The sequence below is a fragment of the Patagioenas fasciata genome, chromosome 4, assembly GCF_037038585.1.
Source record: "Patagioenas fasciata isolate bPatFas1 chromosome 4, bPatFas1.hap1, whole genome shotgun sequence".
NCBI lineage: Eukaryota > Metazoa > Chordata > Aves > Columbiformes > Columbidae > Patagioenas > Patagioenas fasciata.
Window position 1 is genome coordinate 61,766,889 of NC_092523.1, and position 18,371 is coordinate 61,785,259.

The following is an 18,371-nucleotide window of genomic DNA, read 5'->3' on the forward strand; positions in this document are numbered from 1 at the left end:
GGTGTATTACAAGGGGGGTGGTCAGTAGATCGAGAGAGGTCCTCCTTCCCCTCTACTCCACCCTGGTGAGACCACATCTGGAATATTGTGTCCAGTTCTGGGCCCCTCAGTTCAAGAAGGACAGGGAACTGCTGGAGAGGGTCCAGCGTAGGGCAACAAAGATGATTAAGGGAGTGGAGCATCTCCCTTATGAAGAAAGGCTGAGGGAGCTGGGGCTCTTTAGTTTGGAGAAGAGGAGACTGAGGGGTGACCTTATTAATGTTTATAAACATATAAAGGGTGAGTGCCATGAGGATGGAGTCAGGCTCTTCTCAGTGGCAAACAATGATAGGACAAGGGGCAATGGGATCAAGCTGGAACACAAGAGGTTCCACTTAAATTTGAGAAAGAACTTCTTCTCAGTGAGGGTAACAGAGCACTGGAACAGGCTACCCAGGGAGGTTGTGGAGTCTCCTTCCCTGGAGACATTCAAAGCCCGCCTGGACACATTCCTGTGCGACCTCACCTAGGCGTTCCTGCTCCAGCAGGGGGATTGGACTGGATGATCTTTTGAGGTCCCTTCCAATCCCAAACATACTGTGATACTGTGATACTGTGGATGAATTCCAGCTCATAACTTTAATGAATTTGGTGTGAGAAGCATTTAGGAGAGAAGTATGAAGACCAGGTTCCTCAATCCTGTTTTGTTAAAAAATGCTCATTTGGCAATCCTACCGTTGTTAAAAACTATTCTCAATACGGTATACTCTGCCAACATATGACCTTTAGCTGCTAAGAAACCATAGAGAAAGTACCACAAAAGTAGGTAATTCTACAATCAGTTCAGATATTTGACAGATAACAAGACACAGCTCACTTGCATTTTAGCATGACATTTATAAAGCTGGAGTAACATTTCAGGTGGCTGTCCTTGTATCTTCGTCTGTGCTGTTAAAAGTCACTATCCTCTCAGCATTCCCCTACAGGAGGAAAATAGATTTTATCACTTAGATTTGTAGACTGGCAATTACTATGTTTACTTTCAAATCAGAATCACTGCAGACACTTCTGCGAGTGTCACCTCAGCTTTGATGCACTGATCACATACCCTGTACCAGCACATTTGCACAGAACAGTATATGACCCCAGCATCCTGAACCCCCTCTGTGTTTTCTCACCGTACCAACTCATACACAAGGGTTGTTTCCTCGTGATTTTCTTATTTCTTTGTATCAAGTGCAAGGAAAAGAGCTGAAGGCTAGGCACCTTTGGATCTAATGAGAAATTGTCATATACAGTTTAGTGGCAGAGAGGATACACCAACATTTTTATTGCAATAAAATTTATTATCTGGCATGCAGTTGTAATGCCTGCGTATAACTCCATTGATAAATATCTAATACTAAAAATGCTGGAAAGGTAACATTCAAGTACATAGCGAACTACATTGATCTGCCTTACCTACATAAACAAGTTATTTTAGCCTCCATTTACACTTTGTGTACAACCTGCTTTCCAACTATTTAAGGGAGATCAATATTTGAGAGAATGAAGTTGACTTTTATTGTGCGGATGAAAAATATGCAGTCACCAACCCACCACTACATTAATTTTATGAAATCCGTTAACAATTACTGTAAAAAAATAATTTCTGATGAGCAAATGGAAATGAGTTGTACAGCCTTCCCACATTCCTGCATTGATAGGGAAGTGGCACTGAACCATTACACTCAGAAACCTGAGGCCAAAACCCCTGTTTGCTTAGGGGAATAGAAATATTTGTGATTTTTCCCCCTAGTCCCAAACCCAATATCGGTTTATACAAAAAAAATTCTCAGTTGGAGCTACTGCAGAAGTCCCACACTCTTTACCCTCTAACTTAGATATGTAAGTACCCGATAGAGCTACCCTACTGGCACGTACACAACACGAGTGAAGCATCGCTTGGGTCCTCCCAAATGTTTTCAGCTTGCCAGCATACTAAAATTAATCTTCAGGCTCCTCATAATGTGCATACCCACTAGCATAGGTCCTTCCCAAATTCAAATTGCTGAATACATCTGTGGTATCTGCATCGGAATCTTTCCCTCCCTCATCATTGTCATCTTCATCATCGTCTTCTGCTTCATACTCCTCATATTCATCCTCACGATCGCCTGCATCTCCAGTCTTGCTGGAGGAGAGGCTCTTCCAGTAGGCATCATAACCAGAAGCTCCATCTGCATCTTCACTTCCAGTCTGCCGGCCAAATTTCAAAGAGCGTGCTGCAGGCAGAGAAAAATCATTATCTTCTCACCCCTCCAGAGCAATTTGAGCAGAGCATCTAAAATTCTTTTCCACCCTTTTTCACTACTCAGCAAAGAGTGTATGTCAGCTAGCCTTTTTCTAAATCTGACATTTTCAGATGTAACTCTTACTCTGACAGAACCTTTCTCCTACACACAGTCTCTCCCTCTAAACCTTTCTGCTACACACAGTCTCCCCCCTGCAGCCAAGTTTGTATGAAAAATAAAGGCATCCAGAGTAAAATTTAGGTTTTAAGATAAACCTTTGGTACTTCAGCCAAGAAAACCTGTAATTGGATGTGCTCTGCAGACATAATACATATTGCAATTTATTCGAGTGCTTGAGGTAGATTGTATGCATATCATCTAACTGCACTTCAAAATTCATCAGACAGCTTTTTGTAGGGGAAATAAAAGCTTCAGCAGTGATTTTCTGCAATTTTTCTATAACTGAAATCTCAAACCAAACAAAAACTGTTGCTGTTTTGGAATTCATTAATTAAGAATGAGAAACTGGTCAATTCTACAAGTAGGAAACAAACACAAAGTTTTTCTCAAAACAAACACAGCAAAGCTCTGCAAAACAACTGAAAGTCATTGGACTTCACTCAGTGTTCCTATGCAGAAAAGTAGTAACCCATGGTACTTGTACAGCTTGTTAGCTAGAGAAGCAAGCAGACTTACTTGACATGCTGAGATCCTTTGTCTGCTGAGTTTCATGGCCACATTTCGGGCAGGGAGGCTCTTTTCCCTTCTCCTGCTTGAAAACCTTACTTCGCACATGATCGTCACAAAAGCAAGCCTGTGGGGTGAAAGGAGAATGAAAAGGCTAAATGTTTTAATCATAGAAGCATACACTTCAGCAAGAAGCAAGCAAAAAAAGGTCTAATAGTAGTAGGATTTTCTGGTTGGGATAAAAATTTAATGAGCTCTATCTGCAGTGGAACTGGAGTCTTGGAGTCTGTATGCTATACACAGAGCAACCACTTCTGTGTTGAACTTAGTTTCATGGCTTTCTGGGGAAAAGGCTGCACAAAAGTGCTGATAAACAAGTAGAAAAAGTAACATACTCAAGGACTGCATTACATTCCTGCCCGCAAGGAGCCTGGCAAACTTTGGTTTACGTTGACAAGCTTAAATAAAACACAATCAGAGATGTGTGCCAGAACATAACTATGCAGTGACCTGAAGGCAAGAATTTGAGATAGAAATTTCACAATGTTGAGCACCAGGGTGAAGGTATCTGGAGAAAGGAATGATCAGGAATATGAAATCAATGCCACGGGACACTGCAGGGAAAAGTATGTAGGGTATGAAGAGTAAGAGCAAGCAATGAACCAGCACCTGGAGAAATCTGGGCAACGCTGATGGTGAAGCAGGGGTAACTTTTTGTACAGAGTTACTTCTGAGTGTGTAAAACCAAGCCTGATGTCAACAAATTAGCTTGTGCATGTGTAAAACTGGATTAGCTGTGGAGATGGTTTCTTTCAGATCAAGGCTGCAGTGTTTTCTGGTCAGACCATGACTTGACTCTTTAAAAAAAAATAAAATTCATTGTCTTAGTTCTATGCTGGATCAAAACATATCCTAAAACCTTGAATTCTGTTCAAGACCAAGGGTTGATTTGTTTGGTTTGGTACAGCCCCAATTTAAACACAGAAGGCTGGACAAAGTGAAGACCACCTCACCTGGCATAAGGATGCACAACACTGGGCTCATGGTTATAGGCATACACAGACAAAAGCCATTTCATCTTCTAAGTCTGCACCCAGACTTCAAAAACTAATACAAAAAGTCTGAATTTTTTTGTTTTTAATAATGCAGAGGAAGCCATGATAAGGCTTGATACCAGCTTTTGAAGCTAAGGAGAACAAGTCTCAAATCACAGCTACGTGCAACTGTCTTTACCTTACAACGCAAGCAGGAATGCTGCCCAAGCCTGTTACAGGAAACACCTGTTGGAGAAAATCAATATGTAAAATGCAGTACTTGGAAACCACAGATCTGTTTTTAACACCTTGTAAAAGTATGAAATAATGTAATTGAGGCATTAATTTTAATTCCCTGACACAACTGCACTTTGGAAACACGAATCAGTCATTTTACCATACAGAATCATTTTACTACATTTTTTCAAGTCTAAGCCTCATGGCAATAATGTGGTTTGACACAAAAAGTGGAAGTTGAAGAGAGAAAAATGTTTATTTCTTGGTTTCCAAAGTTGTAAAAACAGAAGGTTCAGAACCTGTTTAGAATTAAGTGATCACCTTACTTCTCCTTTTCCCACAATGTCAAAAGAAGGAGTGCTAGTATTTTACAGTCACTTTAAAGGCTGCCATGGCACTGTTTAATACCTTTATCTCCTCTAAATGGGATTTGGGAATATTTGAAGCTTGCAAACTTCTGAACCTAGAACAGTTGTTTTGTTTTGTATTTTCTGTCATGGCCTCTGGAAAATGTACTTCATTGCACAGAACTTCATATGAAAATCCATCTAGCAGTTAAAGAATTATAACAGGCACACAGCTGTAAAGAGCAGAATCGGTGCTCTAACCTGTCCTGAAGCTTCCAACTTTTTTTTTTTTACTCCACTAGAGGGAGTACAGTAAAGGCAACCACACAGGAACTGGCAGCAATGTGAAGCTGGGTGAATGCTGCTCCTCAAGAAGCAATAATATATATTTTATCAGTCTCTGTGCAAGTATTCACTCCGACCTTGCTTTACCTCTGTGACAATAAAACGGTTTTGAATCTGAAGTAGTAAGTATCATGAGGTCTCTACAGGAACAGGACAGCCATGGGAATTAGCACTCTGTTATGAGTTTAAAGATGGAATTGGAAATGCTAAAGTACATACATTCAAACACTTCTGGAGTATCTGCACTTTAATAAAACTCTCAGATAGTGATGGAAAGTAACAGAACCCTTTTCGCAGCTAGAGTGGTTTGTGTATTCTGTAAAAGTTCAGGTTTTATAATCTTGTTAGCATACACTGACAGAAGTCCTGCCTCTCCACCAAAACTGCACTGTGCCATAAAATGCTGAACACAGTGAAATCCCTCAAAAAGCAACTTCTCTATTCAGGGTGTGGCACCACATCTGTGATTTAAAAGCTTCCAACAATCACTGAAAAAAAACACATTCTTGTGGAACAGCTGTTGCTGCTTCAATCTTGATATGCAGGAAGATATTCTGGCAGAATATATCAAGAGAAGCTAATCAGGACTCAAAAAATAGCTGCCTGGGAAAAAAAGGATGGAAGATGAAAAAGAGATGAGAGATTTCTAAAGACAGACTATAATGTTGAAATCAACAAATATTCTGAATTGGGAGAAATCAATTAGGACAATATTAGTCGGTTCTGAAGAAAACAGTCTTATACATGATAAAGAGCACCTCGAATTTCTATAATAAGGACTGAAAATGTTATAATAACCAAAATACATGTGTTCGAGTTTTGGAAGGGACAAACGTTTGTCTCATGGGCTAAACCAAATAGTTAATGGTGGGTAGAAAAGAAATACTTCTACAGATGATGGGTAATTTCAAACATGCATAATCTTGGTTTGTTTGGGTTTTGGTGGGTTTGTTTGTTTGTTTGTTTAGTTTCCCTGTTTCAACCAGATATGAGGAGTGGACTAACATAGTCAGGCATGGCCATCATGTTCTCTTCTAACTACCAGTTTCAGTTTGTCCACACACTTACTCAAGGTTTGAGAGGACATGAGGTTTTCAGCTATCTGTTCTTTACTCAGTGAAGGTGGATACATATCAACATTTGATACATCTACTGACACATCCACTGGTCAGTGAAGAAACTAACACTGAGTTTATGCGCTGGATGAACATTATTTTTGTTACATTCTTCTCTCTTATTTACTTCTGTCTTACTACATCAGATGATGACTGCTTCCTGAGTCATGGCCTTTCTTAGGACTTGCTGCTTTTGCAAAATCAACAGATGCGAACCCTTCACCAACATACAGGTCATTCACAGCAATCTGGGTAAGTTTAGCCGGACTAGACATAGTTAGTAATATTTAGAGCAGCGGTTTTCTATGAGAAACAAGTATCTAGAAATCACTCATCATATGGTCAGAAGAGTGGAAGAGAGCTCCTTGCCTGCAGAGCTTTGAGTAAAAAAAGCAGCAGCAGCTGTTCCAGCAGTTTTTCTGCAGACCTGGCCACTGCCAACGCTGTCAATTCAGAGACTGCTGGCTCCTGCAAAGGCAACTTCCCATGGGAGCCCCGTAAGAGCCAGGCAGGGAAACAACTGCCACATAAAATCTGGCATGGAGGAAGGTCAGAGGCAAAGGGTCTGGTCTAAATAATTGGATATCGAGGCCAAGCACAAAGGAAACAGAGGCCCTTTCCTCCAGTAGTGGCAAAAGCAAGCTATTTGGAACAAGCAATGGAAAGTATTCTGGAGCACAGAGGAAGCAACTGGAGATTCTGCTTAGCTCTGGTGAAATGGACTATGAATAACTTACATTTAAATGTCTCTGCTTCCAAAACTTGGCAGCTGGCTTGATGCTCAAACTGATCATCTTCACAGAGGAAATTGTGGCAAAAAGAGCAGGCGAATATTCTGCCTCCTGAAAGATTTATCAAGGCAAAATAATCAGCAACAGGCATACACATCAAGTTCTGCTCTGCAAACAATTTAGGCAGTAGTTTTGACTGAGGACCAGTTCTGCCTTCTGTCACAAATGCTTCAACAAAGTCCTAAATTAGACACTGCCATCCATTATATTGAAAAATCCCATGTACGTTATAATACAGGACAGCATAAATATAAAGCAATATTACTTCTAGTCCTTTTCATTTTAATTTGACTATGGCAGTTTTTTTCTTCGATCAAATTCTGTTTCTTCCTGTCTCCTTCTGTCCTACCCCCTTGCCTCTGATGCACACTGAAATACACACTTTAAAGGATTCCACAGATGGACATCACTATTGTTTGCCAAGGAACTGGGAATCCAAATACCAGTACTAGTGCAGATGAATGGAGTGGGAATGGCAGAACATTGTGTGTTAACAATCTGATGTGATGCTTAATTATGTGAAGCAGTCAGCTGCTAGGACAGCTAATGCTTTACATAAACATCCCTGAGTTGTGCACTGTATGTTCTTGGGTAGGTCACTTATATTCCCCACTGCACAAGGTCTATTTTTAAAATGGCGAGAATGCCTTGCCTTGAACAAACATACCGCAAGGAGTGATCAGTGAAGATTAAAAATGCTATGTTAAGAATACAGGTACAATAAATTTAGCAATGTCAGGGCATTGTTTAGATTTTCTTAAGTACGAGTAACCTACCGTGGTCCCAGACACTTCTTTCACACTCAATACATTCTGCATCTGCAAGAGGACAGATACACGCGTGTGTACTGAGACATTTCCTCCCGTGACACACCCAAGCTTCACAGAAATCACAGATTGCACCCTGCAATTACAGAAAGATATTATCTTGAGACTTCTGCAATACCTAGAGAGAGACTCTTACTCTATAACCCTGAATGTATTCAAGTATCTATTCCCTCATTGGGTTCCTTCCAGTTGAGCAAGAGTATGAACTGCATCTATATTCCTATCAAGCCACTACACAGTTCATCTTGTTTGCTTGATATTAATATCAGCAGGATTAACTATAATGCAAAATAACTTGGTTTTCTTCTTTGTTTTTTGTTTGTTGTTTTTTGTTATGGTTTGGGGGTTTTTTTGTTTGGTTGGGGTTTTTTACATTTCATATCTTAAATCTTATGCATGAAAACTGTGTCCTCCAACTGAAACCTGAGATTCATAGATTATAATAATCTGGCAAAAATGCCATTTCAAAAAAAGAACTGAAAAATGTCACTAGATTCTTACAGTTGAAATCACTCATTTGGATTTTAAACCATGCTATATTAGAACACAAGCTCTGTAGACAGCCAAGATCAAATAACTCGTTAAAAATCAGTCAGGCTGTTTAATTTTCATTTTGATTAAACTACAAGATCTACACATCAACTATCCCTTAATTGTAGCATTTAAGAAGCCTCCTTAGCTTCTAGGTAACAAACTACTGTGTTACATACTAAGAAATCAATGGTGAATCCAAACTAATTGTTGATGAAAATACTGTGTCAGTTAACACATGGAATGAGTTTTGGGAACTTAATTCAGACTGGAAAGGGAAGATGTGTTACTGAGAAAAGCTGACGGCCAACTGCAGGCAGAAACAAGACAGAATTTTAGTCCATATAGCATTTAATCCAGAGGCTATAACATCTCATACCTTGCTTCCCAGAACTGAGTAACGTGTCCTTCTAAGAACAAAAATTGAAAGGCCAGAACCTACAATTATCTCTGCTAAAAGCCCAAATGTGGTGGGGTTTGGTTTTGTTTTGTGTGGGGTTTTTTGCTGTTGTTGTTTTGGGTTTTGTTTGTTGGGGTTTTTTTGTTTGTTTCCATTTGTTTTGTGGGTTTGGTTTTGTTTTGTTGTTTTTTGTTTGGGTTTTTTGTTGGTGTGGTGTTTGGGTTTTTTTTAAGTAAAATTGCCCCCGAATACCATGGTACAGATTCTTCTCTGTGAGTATGATGGTCTCTGCAATACTGAGAAGGCAGCACCAGAAGTCCACTGGTTTCTACAGAATGATCCTGGATTTCAATGGCAACTGGGAATTGGCTGTGGGGCATGTAAGCTCCAGTGCTGTTAGTGCATGTGCTTGGGACCTGTCGCCAACACACGTCTGCTAGCATCCAGCACATGTGTCAGAGTATGCAGGAGCTGAATCTGAAAATGCAGAATTTGTGCTTCCATTATAAGGGAAAAATCAGTTTGTGATCGTAAGATGAGAAAAAGATCTTGGTATGGTACATGCTATCATTCTATCAAACTGTTTTATCTTTTTTTTTCAGATAGAGTTGCATAGAATAACCTCAGTGCAAAAAAAGTTGTGATTTTTCTATACATACCACCATTGCTAGTCCAGTACTGTACACACCAGCATGTTTTATGACACAGTCTGAAGACTTCATCATGCATTTGGTTTTTCCTGTTTATAAAAAAAGGCAAGCAAAAGAGGATTATATATTTTTTTTTTAATTAGAAGTAATGTTCATATAGAGCAGTACTTTGACAAAGCACCTGTACTTAATTGTAAATCTAGGTAAAAATGCAAACAAATGTCTGCAAGCTGAAACCTACGCACACATCTCCCTTAGATCAAATTGCCTGTTTTCAGCCAAAATCTCTTGCCCCAGTGCTGAGATAATGAGGCAATATGGTGTCTTGCTACATGTTTTGATGCACTGGCAAAAATTTCAAATGTCAAAACAAACCAAAGAACAAAATAAAGTTAAAGTCAAGCAATGACATCTTCAGAAGTTGCATTTAAAACTGCTGCTACTTCTGTCCCACTATAAAAGCAGCACGTGCTCTGAGGAAGGCTGGGGTCCTCTGGAAATAAACACAGGCACCTGATGATTTAATCACTTGCAGATACGTGGCTTTTTGGTGGTGGCTGTTATTTTGCTTTCTTTTTTAAAATCATGTAAGAGATTACTTCCTAGACAAAGTAACTCCCTTCAAACGCAGGGGATGGGTGGGAGAAAAAGCCCCAGTCTACAGTTAGGGTGACAACTTTCCCCTACTCCTTGCCTCTATAAAGAGCTCTACCAGAAACATCCACACTCTGTGTGCAGTTTCACAAGCAACAAAACTCTTGTAGCTAGTCCAGGTTACTGCAAGGGGGTTTTAGCACTGATTTAAGCCGCCCTGCCACAGACCCCTTTGGCATCTCTGTTATTGCCTACTTAGAGAAACCAACAGAAGGGTGCTCCCTGCAAACCCATCCAAGAACTGACAAAAACAATTTCTACTCTGAAAATGTAATGAAATCCCAGTACGCAGCATCAGCAGAGCTTTGTATTAAATCACACCTCAGATACTAAATGGCTACTGGAGGGTGAGGAAGAACCAGTGGTGGGCTGAGCTGAGCAAAGTGCGGTGCTGGGGTTATTACTGGGTCTGGTGCACCACAATACAGCTGCCTTGCTTCCATTCCTCAGGGACTTCTCCAGGAAAGATGCTCTTGATTTATAGGGGCTGTCATCAATGCAGAATTAAGCACCAAATAGCTCTTACAGTCTTTGTCTTGGAAAACCCTGGGACTCAATGTATTTTTATGGTTGTTATTAGGAATGCTTTTCCTCCAGAAACATGGTGCAGATTAAGGTAAATTCAACACACAGGAGTCAGCTTCAGATGTATAATATACCATAAGATTGACGACATGTTTTTAGTGCTTCACTGCATGATGACAGGAAGAAGACGTATGAAGGATGACATGCTGCCATTGCACACTAACAGCCTTGCTTGTGGAAATGCTTGGTATTTGAAGGTCCAAACAAAGATACTGGAAGCTGCAGATGTCAGCAGCTCTGAGAGTCAAACTCTGCAAGGATGTGTTGAAATAGTAAAACAACAAAATTCACCTGAAAGTATGAAATTATTATAAACATCCCCTGCAAGCAAGCAGTCGTTTTGATTGATACTAAAATGATTAGAAATTAGATCATCCCCAAAAAGCAGTATTTATTGCTGCCTTGCTGGCAGTCAGAGCCTTTCTAACTTTGCTGCTGTTATGAAACAACACCCCACAGGGTCAATCTAGGGAAATGGTCAATCAGATGTTCTCAATCCTAAAAGGTAGCACAAAAAATTCTTTTAAAGATCAACTGCTGAAGACAAAAGCCCATGACCGAGACTTGGAAACTTCTGGAGGTCAGAGGCATATGCATTACTGTGTAATCGAGCAGGATTATCTTCTCAAGGAGTATATTCACAGCAGATTTAAAAGAACCCACTCCAAAAATAACAAAGGTGCTTCCTCCAAAAGTTGCAAAGGTACTTTTAAGACAAAGATACTCTAATTGCTGAGAGTTTAACAATACAAATGGGGCTGAGGATAGCATGTTTCCCTTCATTATTTCTACTTACCACATTGTGCACAAATGGGTAGTTTTTGAACAGAGTTACAGAAGTAGCAAAAAGCTCTATTCTTCTGTCGTCTAGGCACATAGTGGGGGGGGAAAGAAAGCAAGGATTAAAAAAACCCTGTAAAATATTTAAAACAAATTAATATTAAAGGACTGGTTTTAGAAAGGGAAAAATACATACCTTTGGCATTTATCACATTCCTAAAAAAAAAAAAAAATTACTGGTAATTATTTTTATTCTAGATAAAATACATAAATTTATACACCCCACAGGGACTCTGAATTAAGTTCTGATTAGGAACCAAATGTTTTATTCAAGTATTATGTCACTGATGAAAAAGTAACCCTAAATTTAAAGGAAGGATGGTAGAATGAATGGCATCCTAGTGGCATTCAATACAGTAAATGTATTATCAGTGCTTTTACAAAACTTAAAATCAAGCATTGTAATATAAAGTACTCTTGGTTATTTTACCATAGAAGCATTACAAGGATGTTTGGCTAAATCTATGTTGGCTCGTGAAGCCCGTATCTGCTTTTCACGTTCACGACGGTTCTCAGCTTTCTTACGAGCACCAGTCTTCTTTTTAGGCATTTTTCACTATCTGTGATGGAAAAAAAACAGGTATGTAAGGAATGCACACAAACTCATGTATGTAAATACATGGATACGCATGACACATCCAGCACTAAAACCGCATCTTGGAGTTCCCATGTTAACTGTGTTCACCTCCATTCATTTCCTTTTCTGAAAGTTTCTTTTCAAACATGGAACAAGGGGATGTTCAGTCCTGTAGGAAGAGTCATGTGATGAACCATAAAGAATCTTGTGATCTGGAAAGGACTTTGCTATCTTAAACTGAACTATCTTTGAAGTGTTTTACCTTAAAAAACCTGGTATGCTTTGAGGTTTGTTTGTGGTGGGCCTCTTTGGTTTTAGTTTGCCTTGTCTGTTTAATAAGGAAAATAGTCAGCTCATTTTCACTTCTCTCTCATGCTTATGAACTACTTCAATCAGGTAGAAAGTACTCTTCAGGTAAGCGAATCGTGGTGTACTGCAAAAATGTAAATTTCACACTCCATGAAGGCTTAGAAAAGAAAATTTCATTATTATTATAGATTTAAGAGCTATGACAAAGGGATGTTTGTACTGCTGATTTATCATTCTAGCACATTAGCAATAATGAAGAGATGAGCATGCATTGCTTTGAAGACACTGCTGTTTTCCAAGAAGGGTTTACGCTAATTTAATTGCATCTGGTTCAACAGTGTGTTTATTTTAACATTCTAGGAGGTAACTAAAGCAATACAGTGGTAAGACCACCTGGTAATCAATCAGACCACTGCTCTCTTGTCATCTCCACAATGAACTGTGCAGTACTCACATACGCTTAATTTACTCTGTGTTTATAATTAATTAGGCAAATATTATCCTGACTTCATGAAATGGATGACTGGAAGATTAAAGGTATGGTCTGATGTTAGAATTGCTTTTGTTAATACAGGCAATCAAGACAGATACCCTTCCTTATGCTCCATCTTTATCATAGTCCAAAATTCTGCTGATGTAACTGCTGTTGGTGTCATATTCTAAACCAGATACAGGTTAAAAACTAACTAAACTAAAAAAAAAAACAAAACAAAACAAAACAAAAAAAAAAAACAACAACAACAACAACAACAAAAAATCGACAAGGACCTCCAAGACCCAAATTAGCATGAGCTGATGGGGGAAGAAGGTAAAGAAGCAGCACGGGTATTTGCTTAGCAAGCATGGGAATAAGAAAGCAGCTGAGGAAGAGGCAAGGACCTTTCCAATGACAAAAAAAAATCACAAGTCTATGGCCCAGGCGGACACAATTCTTCTTGCCGTAGCTATCAAACCACACTTCCCTGCACATGAGAAGATGGCTGAATTTTTGAAGTGTTTAGCTCTTATTTTGGTACTTCACTACAATGCTTCTGTTTTGAAAGCTTGGCCTGTCTAGCAAGTTGCTCTAACATACATTGCACTGTACAACTAATCTACAGTTCTTCTAGCTACAAGTACCCTCAACAGCGCTCTGTGCTCTGCCTCTGATTTCCAAAACTGCATAAATATACTGACAAACAATTGATAACTAAGACTCAAGTGTCATCTTAAAATCTCCATCTCCACTTACAGGATTTGAAGAATATCACTGCAGACCTGGGGTTTGGCAGAAATTGGTCCACGTGATGGGACAGTTCTGCCCAGGCCACGTTTTGCTAATTCCAGTAGATATCTGCGTTGCTACCAAGGGCCACTGGTGTGAGGAAATGGGAGGTACCTGCTCTCCCCAGCTGCATCCCTAACTCCATGCAGACATATAGGCATACATGCTGTGATCGGTAAGGAGAGCTGCAGTATCAACTGGCAGTGAACTGTAGCAGCTTAAACATGGAAGAAAAATTAGTATCTTTGTTCAAAAGGTGTTATAAAATAAACCAAACAACCCTAACTTTCCTGGACAACGAAATATATTGTCCTGACCAAATACTAAAATTTGGTTTTGATAGCACACATAAATCGGTTTGCTCATCCTGTAGCATTTTGCACCATGTTTAAATTGTATTAGTGTCATATTTTGTAACCAAAATCATACTGCTGAGCTGCCTGACAGCAACTGTCATTGTGCTAGAGTGTGACATTTCTAACACTGGGAGTCCAATATGAGGTTTCACACTAATTTTCAAACTGCTTGAATGCTGATTTAACAACCGAATTAATGGTTAGTATTTATACCTTCACTATTTCACATTACCTCATAATTGAAAGCACCAAAATGACAAGCCATTTTGATGAAAAACACTCTCTCAATGACTACAGAGGACACACTATGAGAAATCTTCAAGGTAGTTTTTAGAAAGGTGCACTAAACAAAAAAACTGCCATGTCAGGTTCTTTTAACAAAGCTATCAAGTTAATCCAGGCTTTCAATCACCATCCAATAAACAATAACACCCTATAGATCAACAGTCTAACACTCTTTCCCTCCAAGGTTCCACTTAAGTTGTTTGTTGTCATTGAGTTCTAAAGTTTAGGGAATTGATCGTCTTTTAATTTTCTCTATAGAGTTTAATAGTGTTATGCCAGAAAACATCAAAGTAAAAACTTTGTTTACCTGCAGTTCCTTTCATATCAGGGTATTACACCTTTTAAAGGTACTAATCAATATTTGAAATACCTCTGCAGTATGTTCTACCTCCACTTTTGGCACTGCTTCTGTAATCCAAGGCTGATGGATGACCCAAAAATTTATTTTACGCACCACATTACCATTACCAAATGCTCAGACAGAAAAGACACAGTGGAATCTGCAGTCTGGTTCCCCTGAAGGGTGCATGAGAGAAAAAGTGCCTCTGGGGGACCTAAAACAAGTCCAACTATCGAGGAAATGCCCACAGTGAGCTACTCATGTAAGAACTACTTGCCAGAAAGACTGTGTGAACCTTTTGCTTTAACAGTCTTTTTTTGCTGAAGGCAGAGACTTACAGGCCTGCTGGCACCCTCCTCTTCACCTATGATGCTGAGGTAAGAGAAATTGTCCAGGATGCAGTAGGTCCATGCCCTCCTTAGCTTTGGAAGGAATGAACGTGCTGTCCTACAGACCATCCAAGCTCCCGAACTGGAAACATTTCTGCATGAGAGGGTTTTCTTTCCATGTGACTGAAGTGTTCTACTCGGGAACAAAATGCTCTGCTGTGACTGAGTCACAGCAGCAGCAGGAGTAAGAGTGACTCCAGCTGAAGGGTTGATGCTGTGGCACAGAAAGCCTGTGTTCAGACATCAGGAGGCCATGTATGAACTGAGCAGTAGTTCAAAGGAAAACCCCTAAAGTGTGTTGAGTGCATGCTGGCTTAATGAGTGTATCACTCTGTAAAAGTTTCACCTACTGTTTCTCAAACTCCATATTTTATTTAAGGTAAACACAGGCAAAGAGAGCAGAGCTCCCACCACAGCTCCAAAGACTGCTTACATATTTTACTTGTTGTTTGAGCTATGTAAAATACATACGCACTGTCTGGCATGTAAATTCTATTGAGGTAGTACAATGCCTATGCCTATTTTCCCCTCTTGAAGGTTGTCCTTGAAGAGTTCCCAAAGTAAGTTTGCAGCAGACAGGAAAGCAGACTGCACCAGCATGCTGAGCACGACTTTCCCTTGCATCATATTATTTTGTCTTACGTGATACACTAACCACCCTGCTGCCAGGAATATAAGGAACAGCTGTAAGAAGCTATTCATTTGCAGAAGGAGCAAAGGAACCATTGGGTTATTCTTGTCATGCCATGCAAATACTAACACCCAAATGGGACTCTCTGTATTTCAAGACTTCTTGTACTTGACCATCAAATAGCTTCTAGCTTAGGTATATTCATAAAAGAGGTATCGTGGTAAATTCACTGGGTCATGTCTGATTCTGTTCAGGACTCAGCAATACCTGTTTCATCATGTTGCACGTTTAGAATATTATTAAAAAAAAAAAAGTCTATATTAGCAGTATTTCACGGTAATGTCATTCCAGTCAGTGATCCCATCTAGTAACAAAATAATTTTGGAAGCGCCGCGACTGTTAATGACTCATTTCATCTTTCTCGGTTCTCTGCTGCGCCGGCCGGGGTCCCCGAGCGATCTCCTCCTGAGGACACGCACCTCGGCCCCAACGGTAACGCTAACGGCCGCCCCAACGGCAGCGGGCGCGAGGCCGCGGCGTTCTCGTGACCCGATGTTACGTGACAAGCCGCGCGCGGGCTAGCACTTCCAAATATACCCAGACCGCAATTTTTTAGCTTTTTAGTATCTTTCCTTTTTTTCTGTTTGCTTTAGTATTTTACCTAGGCCTCCAAACCGTGTCGCAACACGCTTCCAACCTGAATCCCCGTGCTCCGTCTTTCTCGGCATTTATCTCCGCGGAAGCCAGCGGCCGCCCTCGCTTGCTCGAACGGGGTAGCCGCGGGTTGCCGCGACCGCCCCCTCAGCGCCCCCGGCCCGGCTGCGCCGTGCCCGCCCGGGTGCCGCGGCCGTGCGGAAGCCGGAAGCGGTGCGGAGTGGTGCGCTGCCCGGCCGGCCCCGCGCGGCGCGGCGGGAAGGTTCCGAGCGCGGCCGCTGCGCCCCCTCAGAGCCCTGGCCCCTCGGCGGCAGCGGGTAGCGGAGGCTGAAGGGGCAAGCTGTGGAAACAGGGACACAGGGAGCCGGGGGTGGTTGAGGCTCCGTCCGTCGGGAGCTAGGGAGAGAAGCAAATGCCCGAATAGCAAGTCTGTGCTTCCAACAGTCTTGGCTCACTGGGGAGGTCCCAAATGATTGGAAACTGGCAAATGTTACCCCAATCCACAAAAAGGGCTGCAAAGCTGACCCTGGCAACTACAGGCCTGTCAGCCTGACCTCGGTGCCTGGCAGGGTGATGGAGCAGATCATCCTGAATGCAATCACACAGCACCTCCAGGATGGACCAGGGATCAGACCCAGCCAGCATGGGTTTAGGAGGGGCAGGTCCTGTCTGACCAACCTGATTTCCTTTTATGATCAGGTGACCCACCTAGTGGATGAGGGGAAAGCTGTAGATGTGATCTATCTAGACTTCAGCAAAGCCTTTGACACTGTCTCCCATAATATACTCCTTCAAAAGCTGATAGCCCATGGCTTGGACAAGTGCACTCTCTGCTGGGTTAAGAACTGGCTGGAGGGCCGGGCCCAGAGAGTGCTGGTAAATGGGGCTGCATCTAGCTGGCGGCCAGTCACTAGTGGTGTCCCCCAGGGGTCAGTGTTGGGTCCAGTCCTGTTTAACATCTTTATTGATGATTTAGATGAGGGGATTGAGACCACCATCAGCAAATTTGCTGATGACACCAAGTTGGGGGGCAGTGTTGACCTGCTGGAAGGCAGGAGGGCTCTGCAAAGAGATCTGGATAGACTGGAAAAATGGGCTGATTCCAATGGGATGAAGTTCAACAAGGCCAAGTGCCGGGTCCTGCACTTTGGCCACAACAACCCCCTTCAGCGCTACAGGCTGGGCACAGAGTGGCTGGAGAGCAGCCAGACAGAAAGGGACCTGGGGGTACTGATTGACAGCAAGCTCAACATGAGCCAACAGTGTGCCCAGGTGGCCAAGAAGGCCAATGGTATCCTGGCCTGTATCAAAAATAGTATGGTCAGCAGGACAAGGGAAGTGATCCTTCCCCTGTACTCTGCATTGGTGAGGCCACACCTGGAGTATTGTGTTCAGTTCTGGGCCCCTCAGTTCAGGAGGGATATTGAGGTGCTGGAGCAGGTCCAGAGAAGAGCAACAAGACTGGTGAAGGGACTTGAGCACATGACCTATGGTGAGAGGCTGAGGGAGCTGGGGTTGTTCAGCCTGGAGAGGAGGAGGCTTAGAGGTGACCTCATTGCTCTCTATAACTACCTGAAGGGAAGTTATAGTCAGGTGGGAACTGGTCTCTTCTCCTAGGCAGTTAGCAATAGGACAAGGGGACATGGGCTTAAACTCTGCCAGGGGAAGTTTAGGCTGGATATTAGGAAGAAGTTCTTTACGGAAAGAGTGATCAGGCATTGGAATGGCCTGCCTAGGGAGGTGGTGGACTCACCGTCCCTGGAGGTTTTTAAACTGAGATTGGACATGGCTCTTAGTGCCATGATCTAGTAAATGGGCTGAAGTTGGACCAAGGGTTGGACTTGATGATCTCTGAGGTCTTTTCCAACCTAGCCAATTCTGTGATTCTGTGATTCTGTGATTCTCCTTACAGACCTGCGGTGTCTGTGGGTTGGACATCGGATGGTTGGGAAACAGGAAAGGGCACCTTGTCCACACTGCAGGGAAAGGTGTTGCCAGAGTTTTGGAAGGAGACATCGTAAAAAAAAAAAAAAAAAAAAAATATATATATATATGTATATATGTATATATATATATATATATGGTTATCGAAGCAGGAATAGTTAGTACCCGTATCATGTGCAGTGCCGAGCACTTGGTGTTATAATGCGAACTGCATTTGCGTGCACTTGGAATCTTAGGAAAAAAAAAAGTGCCAAAACTTCTATCTGCGCTTAAAAGCCAGTGTCTTCAAGAGAATTAGGGCAAAAAAAAATATTTTGGTGTTATTTA

General features: G+C 41.5%; 1 protein-coding gene across 4 annotated transcripts; it reads right to left on the reverse strand.

Annotated features, from left to right (window-relative positions):
* Positions 1 to 1,304: 1,304 nt before the first annotated feature.
* On the reverse strand, positions 1,305 to 16,309 carry ZNF330 (zinc finger protein 330). Of its 4 annotated transcripts, none has more exons than XM_071808043.1 (10): positions 16,144 to 16,309; positions 11,726 to 11,855; positions 11,432 to 11,451; positions 11,252 to 11,322; positions 9,226 to 9,305; positions 7,585 to 7,711; positions 6,755 to 6,859; positions 4,173 to 4,219; positions 2,949 to 3,066; positions 1,305 to 2,243 (listed from the first exon to the last, which is right to left on the reverse strand). In XM_071808043.1, exons 2-10 carry the CDS (start codon positions 11,843 to 11,845, stop codon positions 1,966 to 1,968), a joined length of 966 nt encoding a protein of 321 aa, XP_071664144.1. In that variant the 5' UTR covers positions 11,846 to 11,855; positions 16,144 to 16,309; the 3' UTR covers positions 1,305 to 1,965. The 4 variants fall into 4 exon arrangements, with proteins under 4 accessions (XP_071664144.1, XP_065693126.2, XP_071664145.1 ...); XM_065837054.2 differs by having other exon boundaries at positions 16,108 to 16,309; XM_071808044.1 differs by lacking the exon at positions 11,252 to 11,322 and having other exon boundaries at positions 7,585 to 7,626; positions 16,108 to 16,309.
* Positions 16,310 to 18,371: the final 2,062 nt, after the last annotated feature.

Excerpts from the sequence above, each read along its gene's own strand:
- ZNF330 (XM_071808043.1), bottom strand. The coding sequence starts at position 11,845 with ATGCCTAAAAAGAAGACTGGTGCTCGTAAGAAAGCTGAGAACCGTCGT. Across the intron at positions 9,306-11,251 it reads ACCCATTTGTGCACAATGTG|GAAAAACCAAATGCATGATG; the intron begins GTAAGTAGAAAT and ends TTTTATAAACAG. Across the intron at positions 2,244-2,948 it reads AAAGGATCTCAGCATGTCAA|CACGCTCTTTGAAATTTGGC; the intron begins GTAAGTCTGCTT and ends CTCTGCCTGCAG.